Source organism: Corvus hawaiiensis, chromosome Z, assembly GCF_020740725.1.
Source record: "Corvus hawaiiensis isolate bCorHaw1 chromosome Z, bCorHaw1.pri.cur, whole genome shotgun sequence".
In the NCBI taxonomy this organism is placed as follows: Eukaryota; Metazoa; Chordata; class Aves; order Passeriformes; family Corvidae; genus Corvus; species Corvus hawaiiensis.
In genome coordinates, this window is record NC_063255.1 from 15,952,107 (window position 1) to 15,978,363 (window position 26,257).

The 26,257-nt window shown below is 52.6% G+C and overlaps 1 protein-coding gene across 9 annotated transcripts in view; it reads right to left on the bottom strand.

Annotated features, from left to right (window-relative positions):
* Positions 1–26,257, bottom strand: part of CNTFR (ciliary neurotrophic factor receptor) — a 202,181-nt gene that overhangs the window by 8,530 nt on the left and 167,394 nt on the right. For all 9 annotated transcript variants that reach the window (XM_048291996.1, XM_048291999.1, XM_048292004.1 and 6 more), the window contains 3 exons: positions 15,364–15,481; positions 14,410–14,576; positions 7,149–7,312 (listed from right to left, as the gene is read on the bottom strand). In XM_048291996.1, the coding sequence (XP_048147953.1) occupies positions 7,149–7,312; positions 14,410–14,576; positions 15,364–15,481 (449 nt within the window). The remainder of the gene's footprint in view (positions 1–7,148; positions 7,313–14,409; positions 14,577–15,363; positions 15,482–26,257) is intronic.

Genomic DNA, 26,257 nt, shown 5'->3' on the forward strand with positions numbered 1-26,257 from the left:
GGCCCCCAGCCCACCCTGTCAGGGTGCCCTGGCAGTAAAAAAGGTCACTGTGCTTTGTTCGCACCCAGGCTCTGCTCCTGGTGCAGGGTGACCAGGTAGCAATTATGTGTGAGCAGGGTGATGCACGGGCAGCTCTGAAGCCCAGATGGCCTTTGGAAGGGGATAGGGTAGGGGGGCAGGGAAGAAAACCCCACCCTTCTCTGCCCTGGCAGCTGGGCTGGGGGCTGGTGTGTGTTGAAAGGAGGTGGAGGGGGAGAAGGGGGGATCAGAAGCCTCCTTTTCTGCATCCCACATGAAAATGTGCTTGCTGGCTCCCCTGTGGTGGCAGTGGCTCTGTTTTCCATTCCTTGACACCTCCTGCTTTCCAGTGCAGCTCTTGGTGTGGGAAGGGGGTGCTCCACTGGCAATATGGGGATAAGGACCGGCACCCCTCTGTCCCAAGGCAGGGATGCACCATCTCTGTGTGTGACAGGACAGTGACCATGCAGCTGTCCCAGGTGCTGTATCAAGCCTAGATGAGTCTGCCTTCTCCAAAATAAAAGGAGCACCCTGGCTACTGTAGGGTGAAGCTGATGTGCTCACAGAGCTTTTGCCACCCGCAGCACACATGGAAGAAACCCCTTCTAAGAGCACAGCCTGGGTCTGCCGAACATTTGGCATTCTTGCAGCCTCCTCCTCTGGATGCTACTCGAGTTATACTGGATGATGGGGGAAATTGGAACTGGGATAGGGAGGGGACACCCCAGTGGGCTTGATTTCACAGCCACTTTTCCCCACAGCAAGGGCCAGATCCTTGCAATGAGCTTTGCAGGGACTCAACTACACAAACAGCTGCTGTTTCAGGTGCCTTCAGTCCCTGTGAGTGCAGGGGAATCCCAGCAGGGCTTCCACCCATCCTGGGGAACAGGATAAACCAAAAGCAGGAGTAATGCCCAAGCAAACTGCCCCACCACTGGGAAGTGTGGGATGGTCACTGCAAACAGCCAGTGCAGCTTGAGAAAAGATGTCACCATGAGGAAAAGAAATGTTTTGCTTTCTCCCTTTCAAAGCCATGCCTGGAGAGCAAATAGGTCTGACACTGATTACTAACAAAAGCACCCCCAAATACCTCCTCCTTCTGCAGAGCCGCAAGAATCAGCTGGTACAACCCCAGACAAAACTTTCTACCTGGACTCTGGAATAATTAAAGGTTGGAAAGAGTGAACGATCCCCTCTTATTCTCTGCCAGCCAGGTAGTGGAAGAGCCACTCCAGCAGGGTCTGAGCTGTGCTCTCTGCTGTCAACCTCTCCTGAAAAGGCTGTGGTGCTGCACACAGCCCAGCCCTGCTGTGGGTCTGGGAGGGTGAGCTACCACAGAACTCTGCAGCCCGGGCTGTGCCACACCAGATGCAGCTGGACAGATTCCTTTCTAGCTCAGAATAAACACCATCTTTGAAAGCAGCAGCTGTAACCACACCCATAATGGGAAATTTTCTCCAGATGTGGTGGCCCCCTCCTGCCAAGTGACAACTGTCAGAGGTCACTTTCGCTTGTGGCTATGGGGAAGATGGGATCAGGGGTGCTGAGGGCGCTCAGCAACAGCTCTAACCCACCGGGCACTGCCATATGCTGCTTGCGGATGCCTTCACCATGCTGATGCAGTGGGCTGGGGGTGGAAGCAGCTTGTGCACGGGCATGGCAGGGCACAGACACCTGCCTGGTGTGGTCTGCATGTAGGCAGGGAAAGTTAGGCTTGCCAGCACCTTCCTACCTCCTTGTAGCTGTGTGAGCATGGAGGTGAGGACATGCACGCATGAGTGCTCTGCTGCTCAGTGGCACCTTCACAGGTGCTCAGTACTTTTAGGTCACCAGCAGTTTCCAAGGGGGCTGAGAGCACCCAGGCAATGCCAGCCAAGGGTCCTGAACCTGCTCTGTCCCAGAAAAGGTGATTTCTGGGCATTTCCCACCCCCCACCCTCCTCTGAGACATTCTCTGCTCCAGCCCTGCCTGCCCCATGCTGAGCTGCGAGTGACACTATTACAGCCTCAGTATTTTGCTCCCACCTATTAATTCCTTGGATTTTTTCCCCCTTCTTTTTTAATCACTGACTTTGCAGCCAGGAGGGGAAGGGAGAGAAATGCTGCAATAAAAGCTACCAGGCGTGAAGTTGTAACCCAGCTTGCTCAGGGTGACCTCCCTGCCAAGGTTGCCTTGCAAAGAGGGGGAGTGCAGGCAAAGCAGCAGAAGCACGGGGGGATGCAAATGGAGACAAAGAGGCACGCCCGCTGCAATGTGACATTGCCACCGCGCCAGGGGAGGACGCTGCTGTGGCAGACAGTGGCACTTATTGCCTTCTTCCCCAGCTTGCTCCATCCCTCTCCTTGCCCCTCACAGGCAGGATATGCGGATTAGCTCACACTTTCAGGCTATTTCAGGCTGCTCCAAGGCAGGAACTTCCAGCGACAGCCTGTGAGATTCACCTCTCTGACCAAAAAATGTTGCTTTGCCCTGGGAGATGAGCCCAAGCCCACCCTGGTAGCCACTTCTGATATGGGTGAGGGAGGCCAGTCCAGAGGACAATGCCATCCTTGCACCAACACTAAGTACTTGCTGATACCAAAAAACTTTCCATTCCTGTCCCCAAAACCCCATCATTTGCCTGGATCCGAGCAGGCACAGATGTCTGCGTGGGGATTTGGTTTTTGCCCCAGCTCCTAAAATCCCATGATGGTGGGAGCGTTGCTGCTCGCACTCCCAGAGAAGGATGCTTCCAGCCTTTGCAAATGCTCACCAACATGGCCCTAATGCTTCCAGCACAGAAGAGGAAGGAGAGAACCCAACCACATTATTAGCTTTAAATATCTCATGACCTTTTACTGCAAATCTCAAGATCTGAGGCGCAGCCCGCCTCACGGTTCGTTAACATTTCATGTTGTCAGCGCGGCCAATGGGTTCAATTAGACTTCACGACGGCATCTGCAAATTGCTGGCAACCCACAGGAGGAAATCCTTCCTCGGTCTGGCCACCAGCTCTGACACTGAATAAGAAATACCTTCTTGAGCCTTGCCACATTCCTGGGATGTGCATCGAGCAGGCAAGTGCTCAGCGCACGTGATCTCCCTCCAAAAACTGTGAAAAGGGGGGATCCTGCTCCAGAAAATGCCATGGGAGGGGAGCAAATTGGGTGCAAGACCTGCCCTGGGCTCCCCAGAGATGCTCAGGATGGTGTCTGGCCACCCGTCTGCATGTAGTGATGAGCACGCAGATGTGCTTGGGGAGATCGCATGTGTGAGTGCGGCAATCGCTGCTGTTGCGAGTTAACTGAAGGAGCCTGTAAAACCAGAAACAGGCTATTAGCAATCCATTAGGAAAGGGTATCCAGTTCCAGCCTAGGTAAGCCATTAGAGGAACATCTGAGAGCATTAGGAGAGCTCGCTTGGGGCCAGGATGGGGCTATAAAACAGAAGAGGAAACCACGCTAATCTGGCTTGAATTACAAACTTAAAAGCAGGAGAAAAATAAAGGATACCCTAAACATTTAATGTTTTATATTTAGGAGACAGAAGGGGAGATTTTGCCAAAAGGAGAGAATAAAAAACCTGTTTAGGCTACAAATATCCATCTCTCTTCTGGCAGCAGAGAAACCACCAGCCCCTCTTCCAGAAAGGGAGGAGTGTGATTTTAAAGTTGCTTGAGTTTCAGAGTGAGCTCCGTGCTGGTGGGGTGGAGGGGAGTCTTTGGCCACATGATGTGACACGGCTGCATCCCCAACAGCTGTGAAGTGCTTGTGCCCAGGTTCAAGGGAGCTGCTGTGAGGTGGCACGATCCACCACATGCTTCACTGCATGCCCATGTGGAAACTCATTATCATCATCATCATCATCATCATCATCCCTCCATGGTAATAATTCCCAGAGCACATCACTGTAATTCCCAGAGCAAACTGCAACATGAGAGCTGCTAAGTGGTCTGGGTGGAAAGGCACTGCTGAGCAGGGGAAAGGGACTGCAAATGGCACGCTGGAGCTCAAACCAAGTTTGCAAAACCCTGGGGAGGGAATGAGGGTGTCTCCTCCACTTCTGGCTCAGCCCCAGAGATTGCTTCATGGTGTGGGATGCTTGGGCCAGGCATCACCTGACTTTCTCTGGTGGAGGGAAAACTGCATTCATGGCCAGCTCACACAGTGGTGGCCTCGATAAGATCCACTGCTCCCGCCACTGATTGCTTCATCTTCTGGTGCCAAGCCCTGGCATTATTAAAATCCTGAAAGGAAGAGCCTGGAAGAAAGCAGACACTGATTGAATCAGGCCCTATGGTATTCGACAGCTCGACATCCATCTGATCCTATTAGTGCTCATTCGGTCCTGCCTGCCGAGGTGCTGTGCATAAATCAGACCCTGCAAAGATAACAGGAGGTGGAGAGGTGAAAGAGGAGCTGCTTCTTCTGCCAAGAAACACCACGTGTGAGCAGGGCCTGCATGGATATTCTGTCTCTGGGCAGCCTCCAGTGTTCCTTTGTGGGTTTTCTCCGGCAGGGATGCTGGGCTTCCCATGGGGCTGCCAAGTACATGCTTAAAACTCATGGCTGGTGCAGAAGTGGGCTGCCATGAGGAGACAGGGATAGAGCTCAGCCGGTGGACCTTGGGCAGACAGGGATGTGCCAGAACATGAGGTTACCCAACTCCTTCTGACTGCTGGCAGGGACTTCTCCTCTCCCTACCCAGCTCCAAGCTGCCCATGGTCAGCATACAGGTTGTGTGGGCACAAAAAGCAAGGGCTTCTCTGTGCCAACAGCCCATAGGGACAGCAACTGTCAAGATGGGGGGCAGCTTGTGACAAGAGACCTGCACCTCCACGAGAATTAAGACTCCTATGCAAGTGTGGCATGTGGGACCACCTCATCCTTTCTCAGGATGTCCCTTTGAGCTGTGACCCAACACCACCACTGCAGGACAAGAGGCACAGATGAGCTAGACTTGGCCCTACCAAACCATGTCCTCCCCTCTTCTGTCTGGATTTGGGGGAACAGAGACATCCTTGAAAATGACAACAAGTAATAAGTCAAAGAAAGAGTGCAGGGAGGCTTGGGCATGCTCACAGCATGCTGACATTGGTGGGGTTAATTTTGGGTACAAAAACCTGCATTTGCAGGGTGCCCAGCTGGGCTAAGCAGGCTGAATGTGCCAGTGGGGTCTGGGGTCAGAGCAGCTCCAGCTGCTGCAGCGCTGCCTTTCTCTGGTGTTTGGGAAACGATTGAATTAGGCGTCGCAAATAATTCATCTGATGAATAGTGGCAGTTTTCCTCAAATCATCCACAAATCAGATTTTTCATTACCCAGCCAGAAGGGCAGGGAGTCAGAAAACAAGGCTGGCACCTCACTCACTGAATTCTTGCACTTGCTCACTGAGCAAATTATTCCCCAAACACTCTTCTCCATCCGTCAGTGATGAGGAACATGTCTCTTGCAAGGGGATATTGATTAAAAGCAGTACCCACGACTGCTGCGCCTTCCTGAAATGCTGGGAGGTGAACCCTTCCCAAGCCATCCTTGCACCCACCAGGAGAGCTGGTACCTTGAGCTCTCTCTGCACCTCAGGGTATCTCTATATAGAATAAATTAAGTTCTTACTGCCCAAGAGCTGCCTTTTCCAACTAGTGTGGCCCTGCCACCAGTGTCACTAACACCTCCATGTATTTCCCACCATTACTGCCTGCCTGACAGCACTAATGGAGAGGCCACGTCATCCCCTCAGGGCTCTGCATTGAGGCAACTGACATGGCTTGACCCTGCAAATATGGTACCCCACACCCAGTGATGGAGGGACCAGGCACTCTGAGAGTGTTGAGGTGGAGGTAGCCCAGTGGCTATCCCACCATTTTTGGATGCAAAGCAGGGTATTTGGCTGGATCAGGCTGGGGCAGGGTAAAAACATCAGCTTTTTCCACAACAATTGCACACCTTGGGAAAAAAATGTTATTGTGTTTGGCAGTTCCCATTAAATCTTCCCCTTTTTACAGAGCTGCTGCAGTTTGAGCATTTCTTCCCCAGATGAAATAAAATACCTAGAGAAAACCAAAACCCAAACTCCACCTATGCTTTCTTACCCCTCTGGATGCTCCATAGATGGTCTCACACTCCTAGGAGGGAAGCAAAGGGCAAAGAGGCAAGCAGGAGAACCCTCTGATTTTCAGAGCCATCAGCAAATGCTGCAATCTGAACCACAACCCGTAGTGCTGCTTCATCAAAAAACTCAATCAAACACAAAAAGTCACCAAGACACCTTGCAGAGCCATGAGCCAAACCTCCTATCCCCTGTCCCACATATTTCTCTCCCCAGGAAGAGCTGGCTGAAGGAAAATCCCACTTAGCTCTTTGGTGCAGGTGCCCAGGGACCCAGTGCTGCCTCTTAGTTGACTTTATTTTTTTTTTTTAGGAAAACTCTTTATCAAGAAAAGCACCTAATTGGCTTTCAACTGGCCCAGCCTGGGCACAGAAGGGATGCTGGATGAGCTATGCCACAGTAGCAGCACCTCCTCTCCAGCCACAGAATGCTTTCCCACACAACTCGAGCATACAATCAGCACACAGAGGTTAAAAAAAAAAAAAAAAAAAAAAAAAAAAAAAAAAAAAGCCTGCTTGTTATCTTCCTGCAGTAACAAATGAAATCTTTCCTCCAGGCTACCAAGGACTTCACTGACTACTTTTTTTTAAGAAACAAGAAATAAAAGTAAGAAATACGATAACATCGCAGCAATAGCTCTGCGACTGTGCTCTGAGTTATGGTGAGCGGTATTTTATCTCCAGTTCAAAATCTAAATGTGGCAGAGGCACATTTAAATGTGGTGACATTTATACTTTAAATGCCTTTTACATCTCGTTGGCAAGTTTTATACAGAACATATGTATGGAAAGTAGATAGGGGCCATGGATGAAAACGCGGAGCAGGGAGAGGCTGCAGAGCCATTTGTAGGCAGAGTATGAGCCACAAGAAAGATGGAGAGCAAGAGAAAAGGAATGAGAAAGAGAAGGAGAGGAACAGGGTCCAGGTTGCCTGGGCAGTAAATATACATCTTTTTTGTCCCTGGACACTTGTTCATAATGCAGCTTGTTTCCAGTCACCAGCTCGCCCGTCTCCCTCCCATCCCAGGCAGTGCAGCATCACTCACGTGTTGCCACTGGTCCAGGATGAGAGGCCGATACCGCAGGAAGAATTTCAGTGGGAAAGATTCAGGGTCAGGCCAGGATGAGGGATTTTGCCATGACACCTCCAGTCTCCGAGGGTTATTGGGCACGGGTTTGGCCACCACACTCTCCGGAGGGTCTGGCTTTACTGGAAGAGAAGAAAAGAGGGGTGGTTGGCAAAGCTTTGCATGTGGCACCCTTCCTTTATGCCCCTTGGCAAAGCTGGCTGGGCTTTGCACCATGTGCTTTCCAAGAGGAGCAGCCAACATGCTTCCTTTTCCCAAACTAATTAGATGCAAATCACCTCTTGGTTGTCCAGGTCAGTGGTATGGCTGTCCTAGCTCAAAATACCACCATTAAGGAGGTGACAGCACCGGAGACACATGGAAACAACTGGGCCAGGGCAGAGAGCATCCCTCCTACACAGGGCTAACTGGATCAGGGTGAGGAGCCCACCAAGCCCAAATCCTGCACTTCCATTGCACCTGCTGATTTCTGTGAGTCTGACCCACATTCAAGCCCACTTACCTCACAGTAATCTGGCAGAGTTTGGCCCTTGGGTTTAGGGCTGGGGTTTTGAGGATTCAAAGCAGTGGCACATCATATTTGCTAAAGGGGAAGGATTGCCCTGGTCACCTTCCACCCTCACTGCCCTTCTCTGCTTTTGGGATATGGGGATATTTTCTTGCTACCTGACATGTATTTCAGGTGAATATTAATTGGCTGTGAGCTATGCAACGTGCTTTGATGTTGCAGCTACTTCCAGAGTGCCGGAAGCTCATCACAGACAGGCTGTGATGAATGTCACTGCCTGTTGCAGAGCAGTCCTTGCTCCTTGCCAAAGGTTTGATCAAATCCTGACAGCTCAAACTCCCAACTGCAATAGCAAAGCTGAAAAAATTTGTGTATGCCCATGCTTATCCTTTAATCATGGACAGGAAGGAGCTGGACACAGGGAGCTGTGTGCCAGAGGTGGAAGAGGGCTCTCTGAGCACTTTAAGAATAGCAATGCACATGAGTTCTCATGTCCTGGGAAGGCCCTTAATCCCCTTCCAAGTCCACATGCAGGCAAATGGATCCCTCCTGACCTGAAAATTTCTGGATTGAACAACGGTCCCCTGGCTCTGACTGCCTCGAGCAGAAGCCTGTCAAGATGTCAGCATCAAAGTCTCCTCCCAAAGATGGAGGAGGGATGGTGGGGCTGTGGGGAGCCCCCTTCTGCCTGGCAGAGCTCCTGCCCTGCAGTCAAGAGGTCTTCTCCATGCTGACTCCAGGGTTCACCTGCTGTGGGTGGGAAGTGACGTCCTCACAGGGGCTTTGCTTACCCTGAGAGAGGAAGGAGGTGGTGGTGAGTGAGCTGCTCCCTCACTAGCCTGCCTGCCTGCAGCCCTGCCCTGTGCGTGAAGGGCATCCTTCCCTCACTCGGGATCAGGTGCTGATGTGTGGCCAGTCTGCTGCAAGTGGAGTCACATGTGAGCTGCTCACTGCCACCCCTGCTTCAGAATGATGGTGGCATCGCAGCAACTGTCCCTGCAGCACCACTGCTTGCTCCTCTCAGGAGAAACCAGCCTGTGATGCTGTGAGAACACACTTTCTTTTCCGCAGGTGAGGCAGAGAGGGTGCTGAATGAAGGCACAGCCTGACTACCTTGGTGGGACGTGTTTCCCCCGAGACACAGCCCACCACTACCTCTCTCTCCCCAGCCTCCTCTTGCTCAGCACCCTGGCACACACCCTGCTTCAGGTCTTTATCACCATCATCTTCACCACCATCCTGGCTTTCACCACCTTCCCTCTGACACAGCGGGTGCAAGGACGGCTGGACAGCTTCCTCCTTCCCCCTGTCACTTCATGCTCAGAGGATGCTCCCAGAGGCTCTGGGGGTGGCTGGTTAGCTGGTGAGCCTGACCATGGGTGCCTAGTGCCACCTCTCAGCTCCCACAGACTCCCCTCTGTGGCAGGATGGGGCAGAGTTTTTCGTTTGCAGCTTTATCCTCACCAGCAGGAACACTTTGGTGGGGCTGTGCTGTGCTGAGCTACTCCAGATGGCTCCACTCACTTTGAATCCCAGGGCTAGGGCTGGACATCAGCTTCCATCGACAGGGACTTGGAGTCCAAACACATTCGGAAAAGTATAAATCCAGCATTGGCTCAGCAGGCTGGGTTTGCAAAACAAAAGTCTGTTTGGCTGAACGAATGCAGATGACTGTGAACCGCAGCTCTGCAGCGAGGAAGTGGGAAGGAAAGTGCTGGGCTAGGAATGGACGCAACGGATACTCCCTGGAGTAACGCAGGGGGCCTGGCCCTGGTTTTTACTATGCCAGCCTGAAGGGATGATTGAATTTAGTTGGGCATGGCAAGTGTGTTTGGGCAGCAATGAGAAAAACTACTGTGACTGCTACAGGAAGTCAGAAGAAAAAGTGCCCTGATGCTGAGGTGGGAGTCACCTGCCCATTTTGCAGGGACATGACCCCTAGCCCCTCTCCTGCGAGCTGGACACTGTTGTTGATGCATGGAGGAAGGCTGCCCTGGCTTCATGTGCGTGTTCCTGGCTTCTACAAGCCTTCAAACAGCACTGGAAAACCAAGAGTCCCTGGTACCTCCTCATGTGCCTCCCTCCACCCACAGGACTCCTGCCCAGGCCAGAGAGCACAGCAGAGCCAACCTCCCCAAAACCACAAAAGTACCTGCCATGTCCCTCCACAGCAGTGGGGACACAAGAGCCATGAGAGGGGACCATACTTCCAGCAGTCAGTCCAGAGAGGACAAACCTATGTCTCTTAGGACAGACCTCATCCTGCTGTGCTCATCACGGGAAACACCTGGGCTAGTCCCACAGGGGCCAGCTGAGGAGTGAGGGGAGTGGGCTGTGTCCAGCTCCCTGGTTTCTATATGACCTTGAAGGAGTCCTTTATGTCCTGCAGACAGGAATGAGTGCTCCTCCTTCCCCAGCCTTTGTCTGCCTCCATTCAGCCTGCACATGGTGAGGCAGGGGCTGTCTGGCTGTACATCAGCCAGCATAATAGAGCCCTGTCCTCACCGAGGGCCTGCAGGCAGTAACATAATAAAAGCAGTAATAGTAATAATAATAATGGATGATGGGCATTAGGCTGAGTACTGGTTAAGCGGCTATAAAACCAGATGTAATATTATCCTGCAGAGCTGAGGGAGCATCATCAGACATTCCTGGGAAGGGGACTTGGCCAGGAGGCTACTCGCAGCTCTTCCCACTTGGTTTTTGGCTCCTGTGTCTAAGCAAGGGCTTGAAGTGCAAGAAGAGCATCAGAGAGGAGCTTCTCCTTAAGGCGCTGCACGCTCATGCTTAACTGCGAGTCTTTAGCTATCCATCGCCCCTGGCTGTTGTCAGACATGTCTCAAAATGAATCTGGCAGTTCAGAAAGGCAGCTGGGACCCTGTGGCATGGAGAGGCCCGTCGCCCATCCTGTCTCTGCAGCGAGCACTAAAATGGATCCCTTGCGGCCATTAAATATCCCCTGGCATTTTCCATGAGCAGAGGGATATTAAACTCCATGTCTTAGCCAAATGTCAGTCCAGGTAATTTAATTCTGCCTCCCTAAGTAGTATGAATTGAACTGACCTTCTGCTTAGGCAACTGTATACCTGTGTTCAAAGACTCCGAATTTCATACAGACATGGGCATCATGCAGCCTCTCTGAGATGCTCTGCATCATCGCTCTGCATCATCAACTCCAGAGCTGGAGTTGGAAGGATCAGATGACCTTCCCAAGGTCACACAAGGGTTGGGCAGCAGATTTGGGAAAGGCATCCACACCTGCAAGGCCCCATCCAAGGCTGCCTTCCTCCTTTTACTGCTGTGCGTCTTCTCATGTTTTCCCCTAGGATCATATGAGCAGAAAGGTGCTGAGGCAGGATGCCGGTGTTCCTGTGGGGTGGTGGTGTCCCAGCTTTCCTGGGGGATGCAAAAAGCAGCTCTTGGGCTGAAACACAAGTGAGGAAGGTGGTGTTGTGTCCTGGCCAAAAACGTCCCCATGCTGCGCCAGCCATCATGAAGGAGGTGGCAGCTCCTGACACACCATCTCACTCCTCCCTGGCATCTTCCTCTGCCTCCAGGTCCCTCCCCTACAGTCCCTTTTCCACCTCCTCCCTGGGGCTGGAGCCCTGATGTCCGTAGGGCTCTGCAGGACCTCCTCCCCCTCACCTTTATTAATATCAATACTTTTGCAGAAGATGTAATTATGGAAACAATTTCCAGGAGCAAGATGAGGAGGAAGGCAGTCCGGATCTGCTACCAGTGGGAGATGGGGGCCAGAGGGCCGGAAAAGCTTTTCCAGTCATCATTGAAAATGACAATGCAGAGTGACCCTTCGCAGCGGCTGCTAATAACCAGCACGGCACGACCGCCAGCAAGGCATGTGCTCAGGACAGCAAAAGAAAGTACCAGTCATTTTCCACTCAATTAGAGACCATCTTCAGAGCAGCTGGGGAAGGGATTTTCTGCTGGGGGCTCCAGGGACGGAGGAAGGAGTGAAAAAGCAAAACTAAAGGAGATCACTCCTTCCCAGGAGGGCTTTTTGTGCTTGCCCAGGCTGGGTGGGTGGTCTGACCCAGCTGAGGGTCTTCTCCTGGCTCAGATGGTGCTGGGAGGGAGAGCTTCCTTGCCCTGCACTGCTTTGTCCTTGGCTCTGGGTTACTCTGTCCTCAGCAGGGCAGGAGATCAGGGCTACATGGCTGCACTTTAACCTCCATGCAGAATGTATCATGTTTTTCTCTAGGCTAAGGGGAAAACACAAGGCAGGCTCTGACAACCATGGCCCAGGGATTCCAGGAGAAGCATCACACAGGTCCTGGCTGACACTGTCTCTTCATTGTAGCAGGATGTGTGCAGATGTTGCGATGTTCCCACTCAGCATTTTTCCAATGAGCTGAAGCGGCAGCTTTGCCCTGAGCCATAGGCTTTCCACCCTTCATCTAGCAAAGGAAAACCCAGCAAAACCTCCAAGATGAGAGATCATCAGGCCAGCTGAGATCCCCAGAGAACCTACTGGATGCTAGATCCACACCTCCAGCGCCCCCCACGCTGGGACACAGTCCTGGATTGCACCTGCAGAGAAGGCAGCTGGAAGACACACTGAAGCTTCCACGGGGACTGCAGGCAACCTGGGGCAAAACTGTGTGGCAAAATGCAGCAATGCAGGGCACTCGTTTTAACACCAGGATGGCACGAGGAGAAGCTCCACTCGGGGTAGGTGGCTGTTGTTCAGCAGCAGCAGAGGCTCTAATCATCTGCTAAGCCTGTGACTGACTGCTTCAGCATGCTGTCACCACCCTGGCTGTGCCACTGGTGCATGGCACCCGTGCCAAGTCCTGAGGAGGAGAATTTCACAGTCATACAGAATACGGAGATTTTAAGGCCACTGGACACTGAAGTGGTTATGGAAGTGGGCTGGTGCAGGACACGGCCCTTCCTATCGGCATCAGCCCATCACCCCTTCCCCAGGTGCCACCCTGGAGCCAGGTGATGCTGGGTGGTCTGACCTCTCATGGCAACTGCTGACACGTGTCCAGGCCCTCTGCACCCTTCCAGGCACTCATGTAAGAGGCAGCACCCTTGCTATGGGCTGGCCTGGGGCAGCGCTGGTCTCTGCTCACCGCTCCTCTGACCTGGGCCAAGTTCAAACTGTGGGGCTGGATCCAGCTTTGTGCTGGTGTTGGGATGCCCGAGGCTTGCAGCTGGGTGTGCTTCCCCGGGGGAGCTGCCCTTGAGTGCTGGATGGAGGACCAGATGTTTGGGAAGCCAGGCAGGGCATGGGTGGGATACAGATGTTACAAAAGGGTGCCCTGAACTCCTGCAGGAGGGAATGCAAGGAACTTGGAAAATGTAGCTTAATTGCTGTCCTGGGCCATGCAGGCTGGAGGTTACCTTCATTTTTAAGGAGTGTATCTTCCACAAACACAACAATTTCCATTTAAAGGCACCCGAGTGACTGAAATTCCACCACTTCCCTGCTAAGCTCCCTGCCTTGTTATCAGCATTCCTGATGCACTGATGAACACAAACTTCAGGTATGGACCATGGCTGCAGACACACAGCAGGACAGTCCCTGCTCCAAAATTGTTTCCCTGCTCTGTTCAGAGCTGGTGCTTTGTTTGATATTTTCCAGGATTTGGAGTACAAAGGGAAAATCTCGTATAGCAGTGGAGCTCCTCTTATTGCACTCCAGCACTTCCAGCTTCTCCATGCTGGGATGCGTAGCACATTGGAGGCAAAGCCCAACCACTGGCTGCACTTCAGTGATTCACTTATTTGTTTTTCTGGTTCAGTAATTGCCACATGCAGCCAGCAAATTGTTTTTCAGCGTATTCCTGAACTCCATTCTCTCCTATTTTTCCTGTTCTTTGAGGATGTCACAGCACCAGCTGTAATCCGGCTTTGGATGATGGCAAAAGTTCCCTGCTTTGCTGTGTTTGGCACTGGATTTCTTGGTTCATGCCTGCCCTTCACAGTCAGAGGAACATCTTGGCCGTGAGTCTGGACATGGTTGAGAAGCATCCCTGTGGCACAGCCTGAGACACGGACACCCCAGGCCACAGGGCCTGCTGCTCCCTGCCCTATGTGGCACAGCCTCTGCTGTCCTGATGGGGCAGTGAAGGGGTGCAGAAGGAGGAATAGGGTTTTTAGGAGCATATTAGGTAAGGACTGGGGGAACTTGACAATAGGAGAGCTTTATCCTAACTAATGATGAAGGGAAGGTAATGGGACATTTTAATTTCTCTTCCAATCCTAATTCCCATGACTCTGCTTCCAGCACAAATACCAAACCTCTCTCTCTTTAGGGACACTCTGAGGAGTAAGAATGGCAACACCATTTGGACCACACAATTTTCACAGCTCTCTGCCCTGACACACGGCAGCTGTTTCCCCAGCATCCCAAACAGGGAGAAACTCAGCTACCATGGGCAATCTGGACCACTGGGGGTCGGACCATGCATGGCCCCAGGCCACTGATGTGACCAGCATGGAGGCTGCCTGTGGGCATCCTGCCTGGCTCCCCCAGGATGCTCAGGTGCCAGCAGGGCGATGAGAATGAGAGGGGCACAGGGAGGATGCCAGAGTGGCTTAGACCCCGTCTCCATGGATAGGCAGAATCTCCACTTGGAGAACCAGTCCCTTCCCAGCCCCACCTCTCAGATGGATGACACTGTTTGCAGAGCAAGCCAACCCCAACACCGCACTGGAGAGGCCACTTGCTGCCGTGGAAGTTACCTATGGCGAACTCGTCAAAGGTGAGAGTGGTGAAGTTTTTGCCCAGAGCATTCGTGACTGTCAGAGTCACCTTGTACTTCACTGTCGAGAAGAGCTGGAGGTATCTGATGTGACACCTGTTTTTGGGAACGGCATCTTTCTCACAGACCATGTCTTTCGTGCCGTGTCTGGAAAGCAGAGGTGAGAAGAGCTGTTACCTGTGGATGCACCCAAGCTGCTGGAGGAAGGAGGCAGACTGTGCAGCTCTATCCCCACTACGCCAATGGTCCCCATGCACCAGCCCCTGCTGCGGCCAAAGGGCTGCTTTCTCCTGACAGGGAATTGTGTGGGCTCCTGTGTATGAGGTTTTATCCCAACCCTACACAGAGGCTTCAGTGAATGTCCTCATGCTGGCCCCAAGGAAAGAATGGGACCCTGCTGGGGTTGGGTTTGTGTCTGCCCCTCCCACGAGAGAAATAAGGTCTCCTTTCTGATAGTGACACAAGACCCGGAAGGTAAGGCATGGCACCAGCCTGTATAAGGGCTGTGCCAAGACTTGGGCTCAGGGTAGGGAATGATGCCATACCATGGCCAGTTCTAGGTGAGAGACACTGCTGCTGCCCGACCACAACCAGCTTACTGCAGAAAAGAGCAGGGATGCGCCAAATGTGCCAAAAAACAGTGGGCACAACATCCACTACAGACAACTGGTGCAGAGAGGATGGTCTTGGGAAGCAAGGAAAGGACACCTGGGAGATGGGGATCTTCCTGGTCCCCTCTAGGGAAATTGAAACTTCCAGTTTGTGTGTCCCTGGAACATCCTCCCCCGGGCCCATCATTTTTGGGACACCTATACCATATGCTCAGCACAGGTCGGACCCACTGCCCCAAGACTTCGTGGCTCTACTTGAGACCTACTGCAGGCTGCAGGGACTGAAACTCACCCCATTGCACCCTTTCTTCCCAGAGACTTACATGACAGAGATGTTGAATGTGTTGGGGATGTAGGTAGGAGTGGGCAGGTGCCAGCTGCAGTAGAAACCCTTTGGGTAGTTGTTGGATCGGCACATCAGCACTGGCTCCTTCGGCGGGGCTGCCAGGGAAAGAGAAAGAGTAACTACCTGCTGAGGTGGGGTCATTGCCATTTTCTGAGCAAGGGGATGACCCTCCACTCCCAGCTGCTGCCTGCTTGGGAGGGGAGAGTTTGCAAGGGGAGCCTGGCCTGTGTTTATACTGCTGGAAGTATATCTGGGGGGTTTTTGTCCCATGTCTTCTGTTGAGGTCGTCCATGACACCTTGCTTTGGGCTGGGCTGAGCAAAGCTCACCTTCTCCTCAGGCAGCTCACTGCCTCTAATGAGGGATGGAGTGACAGAGAGGGTTTGCAGGTACCAGGGAAAATTGTCTTCAAGGCTGTGACAGAGATGTTGGTGATGAGGAGGAGGTGTTGCTCTCTTGACCCCATTAATCTACACCTCTCACAGCTATCTCTGCCACATCCCTGGAGGGTGATAAACTTACTGACGGGATCATCCTCCAAATGATCAGAGGTCACCAAAGGGAGGAAGAAGGACCACTGGCAAGATGGGGAGGAACAACGTGAAACCAGCTGAGAAAATCCAGCTCTGCAGGAGGACTAACAGTGTTAACGCTTTTGGCATGGGGCAGAACATCCCATCCCAGGGCCTCGCCTCCAAAGAGACATAGAGGCAACAGGAGACAGGATGAGAGCATCCAGCGGGAGCAGCCTTCCTCTGGCCTCGTCAGCTGATCCTAAAGGTTAGAGGCAGAAGAGGATTTTTAACCCAGTGAAGTGTTCACACTGCACTTGTCTTTCCTGGACATATGTGCAGTGCACTCTGCTCTTTGCAGGAGCATAGCCAGAGCTGCAGGAAAAACTCTGCAAAAGGCTGAGGGACAGTGCATGCGAAGAATGAGATGTGATACCTTTTAGCTGATAAATTTTGCCCTTGTTGGTAAAATTCTTACCTGATCTGACACCGAAGTCAACTCTACTTTGTACCCAGGAACTTGCATTGATTGCTAAGAGCAGCACCCTAGCAGAGTGCCTTGCCATAAAATACACTCCCTGGGCTGGATGTACACCAGGATTCCCCTTGGAAAGGCCGTGTGAACCTGTGGTGTTCCCTCTTTCCCTTCCTTTGTTAATCCTCACCCCCATCCATCCACTGGGAATATCCCAGGATATGCTCTTCTCTCCAGGCAGGGGGTTTGAAACAAACTGAGCAGACCTGGGAGCCTCAGCATCTCTTCAGCCCCACAGCCCAGGTGTCACTGGCATGACGCACTCGGGGGCACATCTGAGGGGATGCAATGAGCTAGAGCTGAGACTGGAGCCTACAGAGTCTACAGAGTCTACCACAGAGGGGAAACTGAGGCACAGGGTTTGCGCACCCTCAATTGATAAGGGAGCCAAGTACAGCACAGCCAGGGAGCAGGGAGCAAGGAGCAGAGGGAGAGGGAACAGAGGGGCCGGCGGGAGGGAAGGCTGTGTCGCTCCGCTCCGAGTGTTCCTCCTAATGGCTGTTTCAGCCTTCAGCCGACAGACGAAGGCCAGAGCCTGGTTAATGAGCCTCCCGGTTAAATTATTCAAGCAGACCCTCCACATCAAAACAGAATGGCTGATCGCAAAGCCAGAGACAAGGGACTGATCCCTGCTACAGCTCCATCCTCTTCCTCCTCCCCGCAGGCTCTTTAACCCCTTCCCTGCCTCCCCTGGGCGAGGCAGGAGCAAACGCAGCATTGCCCTTTGCGGGGTGCAATGGGGGGTCCGGAGGTGTCCCGGAGGGGCTGAAGGGGTGCAGGGGGCTTGGGGACAGCCTCTGGGTGCCGGGTGACCGCGTGGTGGCACTGTGGGCTAACAGCACCTGCTCGGCACCCGGCAAACCGGGATGGGGCTGGAAAAACTGCTTGGGGATGCTGGGGACACTGGGGATGCCACCGTAGGCGGCTCGCCCACTTTGCTGCTTGTGCTCAGCTGTCCCGCTCGGAACCGGGAAGCCGGGCAGAAGCAGGCGGGGTTTTTTCGAGCGTTCCTGAAGTCCTGCAAGGCGCCCCCCCCCCCCCCCCCCCACCTGCACGGCCTCAGAAGCTGCACTGCCATGCGCCACGATTAGTCCATCTGAGGATAATTTATCTCCATTGTCTCCAGTATCGCGCCGGATCTGGCTCTTTGTGATGTCTGCTAATTCCTCCTCTGAGGAGGCTGGGGCGGGCTCACTCCTCCAGGTTCATTTTGCTGGGAGAAGGAGGGCGGGCTGCCCATGCTGTCTCCCGCTTCCATCTGCACTCTGCAGCAGCCTTTGAAGATGCCCCATTTCCACAGCATTGAATGCCGTGAAAATCCGGTCCTCTGCTTCAAGGCTGGACCCCAACTGCAACCCCAACCCTTTGTGTCCAGCACGCTCCACCTCTCACCCTCTTTCAGCAAGCCAGAGGTGGAAGGAGAGACTGGGGAAGGGGGACAAAATGATCCTCCGAAGGGATGCTGCTGTATGAAGCCTGTCTCACCCCAGCCTCTGCCCTCTATTTCCAGGCAAACACAAGCTGTCCCACAGCGACACTCCTGCAACCTCCATCCCTTCAGAGAGCTGTCAGTGCCAGAGCCACAAGCGTCCTGGGAAGGAGTTGTCAGGCAGCTCCCCCACTTTCCACCTTGATGGGCAGAAAGTTCACCCTATGGCAGAATGTGGGGCCAGTGCAGTGTGCCATGTGGGGCTGTGACCATGGCAGCACACGGGTGATCATGGCCACCACTTCCAGGCACCAAAGGAGAGGGCTACAAACCCCTTCTCAGCTGCCTTGCTGCATCAGGAGGCCTCTCTTTGCCCACCCGACCATGGTGTCTTCTCCAAGCTGGTGGCAGGGTCCTCATCTCCCTACGGAAGATGGTAGCCTGCAACCTCGATCCTCTCCCCTTCTCTCCCAGGAAAGGCACTCGCTGGCACAGCTCATGCTGCCCATCAAAGGCTCCTAAAGACAGCAAATAAAATTGCAGGCTCCAATCGATCCGGCGCTCTGTAATGCTGTCTTTGGAGGTGGGCCAGCCCATCAGGCCGACAGAGAGAGCAAGAAAGGCAGTGGAGGAAAACAAAGCCATCAGGGAGCAGCATTAAAGGCTTTTTCTGCCCTGAGGTTTTGGGCAGTGCTTCTGGGTGTGGGGTGTCCTGCTCCAACCTTCTCCATCCTCCCTCAGATGACATCCAGCTCTCAGCACCCGCCCCACATCAAAACCAGCCCAAACGACATGTTGAGCTACTTGGGCAGTTCTCCCTGGGCTCCTGCACACAGCCTCCCTAATTCTGGCAAATATTTACATCCCTGTCGCTTCATGGAGCTGCTGAACTCTGTAAAGGCAGAGCTCTTTTCCTTTTGCCACAAACAGCGCCTGCCCTCTCTAATCTGTCTATTAACCTCTCGCATGGCAGGGAGCCACTTCTCCCATGTGCTCTGCTGATGTCCTCTCTGAAAACCCAGCATGTTTAATGCCTGGCTCTGGCAGATTCCCAGAGGCTTGGGTTGCAACCAGCCTCGCTGGAAAAGCTCTGGGTGAGGTGAAGAAAGGCTCAGAGCTGAGCTCAGAGCTGAGCACATCCCATCTGGGCCCATGGCTCACAAGCCATGAGATGCTCCAGCAAAATCTGGGGCTGCCATAGCAGTGAAAGCTGGTGCCAGGGTCATCATCTCTGCAGACCCCTGAAAAGACCAGTGGCAGGGAAGGAGTTGGCTTTCCCACCATGCTTTGCACTCATTTAACTCTGTCTCTCCATCTTGTTGGAAACAGCTGTCACTTGGCCAGCTCCAGCACTTCTGCTCAGCTGGGGACAGCACCACAAGCAGTCCTTGAGGATGAAACAGCTCTGGATACACCAGCACAGACACAGATTTTTGTTCCCCTCCTCATCTCTAAAGCCCAGTCATCCTTGTACCCTCAGTCCCACTGTGCAGGGGAAAAGTGTGACCAATCCATTCTGGAAACCACTAAAAATGATCTACAAGAGCTTTTCCTAGCTCTGCTAGGTCATGAGATAATGGACATTAAAATCATGACACTTTTATATATAGAAAAGTTATTTTAGGTCACTTTTAGAGGTTTCTGAAATGGATCAGTTATAATTTTGCTCTCCTGCTGAGGGCTGAACGTACTAAAGATGCCTTGCTCCACAGGTGGAGGGATACAAAAAATAGCGCCAATAAAAGTTTTAAGAGGCCTCTCAAACACTTCTGTAGGAGGTATTTTTTCTGGTGCACTCGGGGCACATTCAGGCATTGGGCTGATGGGGGATAATGAGCCCGTTGTGTGCTTTTGGGGTCACCTGCATAACTCATCATCTCAGTCTTGGGCCAGCAAAGACTCCAGGGTCCATGACAGCAGCATGTGCTTGTGCTAGAGGTACAGCTGTGACACAGCCTGCCTGCACATGGGCAGGACTGCCCTGCTGCCCCATATGGGGGGACAACCCCACAAACAATGCTGCTGTGCAGCCAAACTCCTGCTGTTTGCACCCCAGTGCATGCGGCAGGACCAGATCATCACCTGACGATTTTTTTCACACCACAGGTGGTGGGTATGTACCAATACTTTAAAAAAACACCCAAGTGACCAAAAGCAAAGCTGCAGAGGCTTGGACAGCACAACAGGAATCCACCTGGGCAGAAGATGCCAACACTGAGCATGTGGGCACAAGAGCAGCAGACCCCGCACGTCCACACACGCTTCTACACAGATGCTTTTGTTATGCATATTCTGGCTGCCAGCACGATGTATTATTTATCCAACGCTGCTTTTCTAAAAGCCTGTTTGTGTATGAGAGGCTGGAAGGAAACAACAAAGAAAGCAATGATGAATAAATCATATTTCTGCTGCCAGGTGGATCAGGGGAGCATCCGTCTGCCGTGTGCCACCTGTGCTGGAGTGCAGTGTGGCTGTGGCTGGGGATGGTTCCTTCCATAGACCCAAATGTTTGGGTACAACTGTGTTTTGTTGCTGGAGAAAGGCAGGGAGGTGAAGCTTTGAATTTGCTCTGATTCCCCTTGACCATCTGTTCTTGGATAAGTGTGAGGATGAGAAGGGGTGCAGAGGACAGAAGTGTGGGGGTACATAGGCAGGTGATGCTCCCTGTGTTCTGGGAACATCATGCTCATAACCACCACTTCTTCAAGAAGGACAAAGGAAGTTGTTTGTTTGATTTGCTGGGGTTTTTTTGTTTTGTTTTGCTGTTGGTTTATTTGTTTGTTCTTTAATTAATTCAGCAAAATTCATTTGAGAGAGAATTAAGAGAACTCAGGGGTGCAGGGGCACAGGGTGTCGTGGGTTTGTTCCTCACTGACCTCCTGGGTGACCTGGGCAAGTGGTGGAGACAGGTTTTATGTCTCTCCCTTTCAGTCTAAGCCACCCTAAGCTTATCAAGTGGACATTTTCAGGAGAACATTCCTTTTCCTTGAAATTAGACACTGAAGATATATCCCTCTGGAGCATGAGTATACCAGCTGAACACCAGAGTTGCCCACATCCAGCCAGCACCTAGCCCAGCCCTCATACCCAACACTGCAGCACCTCCCTGGTAGCTCCCAAAATGGGCCAGGGACACCTGCAGCTGTAACCAAAGTCCCCTGACCCTGCTGCCACCTAAGAGCCATCTCCCCAGCCTCAAAGAGAAAGAATTTATTCCCCAAGAAGGTGCTGGAGAAAAAGATGGACTCAGCAACAGATAAATTTCTAAAAGGCCCTGTTTTACACTGATTGGGGCTCATAAACCAAGCTATGGATTTTCTCATTTCCCTTGCAGAAAATTCAGTGAGCATGGCAAGAGGCAATGCTGTAAATTTTTGGGCAAGGCATTACTCGAAGAGAAGAGAAGAGAAGAGAAGAGAAGAGAAGAGAAAAGAGAAGAGAAAGCCCAGCATCCCACCTTCGGCCAAAGTGGCAGGGCAAGCTCCCAGTGTGATCACAGGCTCCCTGGAGTTTGCTCCATCTTGCACTGCATGAGGCAGTGCTTTTTTCCAGCATAGCAGAACTGCTCCTGAAACCTGATCATTCTTCAGCCTCCAGAAAATTATCCAGCAAACCTCGCGGCCTTGATCTGTGAGAGGAAAGAGCAAGAGCAGAGGGGCTCTGGCAACCCTGGCATGAGGTGGGCTGGCTGTCTGGATTGGCAGCCTTTGCTGGAGGTGCTCCCCAAGGTGCAGGATGCTACAGCAAGGTTATTTAGGCATGAGAAGCCATCTGGCATCCTGAAATGCACAGACCTTCTTGTTCCCATTCCCTCCAGCAGCGCTGGTGTTTGGCAGCATTGCTGTCCCAGGGAAATGCCCATCCTGCTGAGCACATCAGCACCCCAAGCCCAGCTGTGCTCCTGGAGGTGACTTTATTCCCGTGGGGCAGCATTCTAGGCTGGGTGCCTTAGGGAATGATGCGCAGCAGGGATGCTGGACGACACCACCCCTTCACTTCACCCCACACCACAGCAGAAAGTCCCTTCTGACCCTCCGGTCCTCCACCAGAAACCAAAGAGCAGCTTTGCTCTGAAACAATATTAAATATTGAACAAACGAATGAAAAACCTGTTATCTGGGATAATTGTGAGTAAATAAAACATTTAACCAAACCAAATGCAGCTGTTTCCACTTGGAGCCGGCACAACAGCAGGGAAGCCAGCTCAGCTACTCTGCATCCTCGTTACGGCAGCTGATTATTGTTTTGTGTATAACAGTAGCACCGCCAGTCCTGGAGCGGGGCCGGGGCCGCGGTGCTCGGTGTGGTACCCCTGGGATGGGTACCCCGGCAAGGCGGGATGCGGCAGCACGGCAGCGCGCCGGGCATGGGAAGCTCTCTGCAGCGCTGGGGTTTCCTCTTCAGCCCAGGGAGTTCACGGCGAGGCCGGCTTTCCTCCCCCAACACCTCTGCGAGGGGATTTGCATGTAACATAAACCATTTCAGAGCCAGGTCACTGGTTCGCACATAGCCCCGGGCAGTAATGACCAAACCTCGTTACCGGCTGCTCTGGGATTGACTGTGCCGGGCCCCCGTCCAGCTCCTGGAGACCTGGAGAGCGGTCTGGGGTAAGGGAGTGTGCAGCAACCGAGGGAAAAGTGCCGGCAAACGGGGCCTTAGGAGGGTCTGGGGAAGGAGAGCATATCCCTGCCCACAGCTCAGGGCTGGAGCATCCCAGAATGCCAGTCTGCCATGGGCAGACGGCAGGGAAAGAGGAGCAGGGGGCTGATGTGCTCTCAGTTTTTGCACATTCACAGGGCTTTCCACAGCTGGGATTTGGAGAGGAGAGCTTCATGCCCCTGCAGCTCCCACCCAAATGCTGGGCCTGTCTCTTGTAAAATGGCTGGGAAGGATGAAGGGCATGAATTATGTGGGATTTTCCAGTCCCTGCCAAAATAATTTCTCCTTCCAGGGGACTATTCTCCTCGACATGGGGCTGGATGCACTGTGCCAAGGCAATCCAGGAGGGAAATGTTCTTTATAACACACGGGTTCCCCAGTAACTGCTCCACACCCCGAGGAGCTTGTGGTCGGTGCACTTGGGAGCACATCACAGCCCTGGTCTCTACAGAGAAGTAGCTGGTTCTCCTTGAAAAAAGGCTTGACCAGAGCAGCCTGCAGACTCCTGACAATCTCCTCCAGGAGCTCAGCTGGAAAAGCCATAGAGAGGAAACATCCCTGTCTGCTGAGAGGGAGGGCTGTGGCTTCCTTGTTTTGGTTGTGCAGGAGGAATGTAGGGTGCTCTCAAGGGTTCTTCAGGTATTGAGGACCCCAAGGGTGCCCTGCCTTGCACTGTGTGGAGAAGAGAACTCAGAACTTCCTTCTCCCTCTTTTCCCAGCTGCAGGCAGAAATTCCCTGCACAACCTACACCATGCAATGCCCTTGCCCCCTCCATCTCCTTATTTAATGGCTGCAAGAAAGCAATCCATCTTCTCTGCAGATGGAGAAGACAGGGAAAATACCAGGTGTGATCAAACACAACTGGGACCATCAACAGCCATGTATCCTTGGCAAAGCTGTCCCACCAGAACTCCTAGAAGTTGTATATTTATCCAGGAGGAGCCTCTGGAGGGAAGCTATAAGCACTTTGTCATGCACTGAGCAACGAGCTAGCCACAAATATTACCACCAATCAACCAGCGGGGGAGAGTGGGCTGCCTCTAACAGGCAGTGGCTCTCCAAAAATGCCTCCTTCTCTCTTCATCTGCCTTGACATGCAGTCTGGATACATCCCCTTCTCTGCTCTCCTCTTCCCCAGTGAGGGAGGTACCTGCTGACAGAGAGGCCTCTCTCCCCACGGGGAATGGAGAGGAAGAAGTAAGAGATTTCTGACTCTCTGCAGGAGAGAAGGATATTTCTGGGCTTCTCCTGTCCGGGCGGGAGGAGCCGATGGGAGGGCTTAGTAAGCAGACATATCCCCTACCCACTTTCTTCTCGCGCTAGCACTGGCTTTTGCATGAAAAGTTCCTTCCCTTCAGCATTTATTGAAAACCACCCTCTCCTTTCACCCACATGTTCTGCTGGGGAGTATGTTGCAGTCTGTTCTTCTACCCCCTCACAAGGCAGACCTCATGGTGTCCTTGAGCCTGTACTGATGCTTTACCTCAGATTCAGTCAGGACAGGGGGCTTAATAGTGGGCATCTGTACCACACAGTGCACAGGCAGAGGAGCCATTTGCTCATCCTGTGTTTGGCCATCCTGGTTGCATTTGGGTTTGCTCATGCAGGCTCAGCATCCCCCGGTCAGCAACTCACATCCTTGGGGCTGCCCTTCTGCCCCACTTGATCTCCTGGTGAGATGCTACTCTGCTTCTGGGGCTGATCTGCACCCTGTGCCTGTCCCTCAGCCCCAGGGGCCATGCTGTGAGTATGTGAGAGCCCTGTCCCCCGTAATGCTGGTGGCTTTGCCCAGCTCCATGTCATTGTCGCAGTCCTGCTGGGAAACCAACTGCAGGCACCTTGCAAAAACAGCTGGGCTGGAGCCAAAGGAAATGCTGGAGTTGGGTGTAGAGAACTGACACAAAAGGAGCTTCCCCCCATGCTGTTCCCACCCCAAACATGTGTGAGTCCTCCCAGCAGCAGCCAGCCTCCTTTGGTATATCCATAGAAGCCACCTGGCCCATCCCACATGTGCTTCTGCATAATACACCCTGGAAAAATCACAGCACTGGGCCATAGTGGGGATGGAGCTGAGATGGACACCACAGGGGGTGGCTCCGGTTTGTGGTGCTATTCTGGCTGCTCAGGGATGATGATAGCCCATTAGTGACAGACATTTGGGAAGATGCCTAACTGATCATAGGAAATGAGGTCTCCACACCAGTCCTTAGCTACTCACTCTCTGGCTTTGAGAAAATACCAGTCAGAAAATACTGAGTAGGGGTGTCCTAGCTCAAGCCGAAACCCTCTCCTGTGCTGTTGGTACTTTGGGGTGGAGGCAGGAAGAGCATCAGTCTCTGCAGCTCACCCAAAATGTGTCCTTCAAGCAGATGAAAACCAGAGGAGTGTTACATTTCTGGAGGCATTGGGCTGCCATACCAGCTCAGCTAACAGCACTGCTCAGCTCAGCTAACAGCACTGCTCAGTACCACTGCTCTCTTTACTAATGTCTGGTTTTTTATCCTCAGGTCTGAATCAGACCCTGGCCTCATTCTTTTCTTAAGGCAATGGGGTCCTTGGGATGATGTAAGTCACACAACTCCAGACTACACTGCATTTGGAAGTAATAGCTGCATCCTTACTCAGCTGGCTTCAAGGGAGGTCCCATTATTCCACCCATCCGTAAAGAAATGGAGCTAAGAAAAGGCCCTTTGCTTTAAGAAAATGATGCTCATCTTCCTCAAATCCTGGCTTGATGCTTAAATCCCCCCAAGCAGCAGAGGGCAAACCCCAGGGGATGTTTGTGGCATGTGCAGCCAGGGCATCTCCAGCAGCTCAAGCTCTCACCGTGTGTGAGAGCCTAGCATTTGCAAAACAAAACGTGAGGCACAAACCAATTCAGTTACTCACAGCTCCTGTTTCCACCTGCTCTAATCACCACCTTCGCAAGGTTGTTTCCATTTTGTTCCCTCTCTGCTCCCCGCAGCTCCGCTCCGCAGCAAGCACCTCACTAAATTCCCTTAATCTCCCCTTTAGGTCATACGGTATCTTTTAATTCTTTAATCAATTTTCCTCTGGACTCCCTGTAATTTATCGATGGTCTTTTAACAATGAAACCCCAGAAGCAAACACACCTTCCCTGAGAGCATCGGCACCGGATCAGCGGCAAGAGCAGCCTTGTTGCCACGTCTGCCCTGACAGCGATAACCTGGATGCTCAGCACAGCCTCTCCCTCCTCATGGAGGACAGCAGCCTGTCAGGCATTCTCTGACTTGCTTACAACAAAGAAGAAATAACAAGCACTTATTGTCATATGAAAATATTGTTATCAGTGTTTTAATTATTTCCTGAGGAATGGTGGGAATGCCCAACACTGAGCTCTCCCAGCGTGGGCAACCCTCTTGCACACTCCAAGCACCACGGCAAGGAAGGAGCTGTCACCCAGATGTTCACAAACCTTTTCTGGGCAGGATGAGGGAGCCAGGATGCTGGGATGGGCACCATGCACAGGTAGTTGGGGCCCTGCTGCTTCTTTGGGGAAAACACACCAGACTGTTCATGCAGTGGCACTGCCCAGCACAGCAGGAGATGCTCGGGAGACCTGGGGCAGAGGAGAGAGGAAGGCACTGTGCCCAGATACCCCACTGATGGTCTGGGACTGATTTCCGGCTGTGTTGTGGTCTCTGCAAGAAGCTCAGCAATGGATCAAGTAGTTTGGCAGGGAAGCCTAGGACTGCTCTTTCTTCCCCTCCCTTTC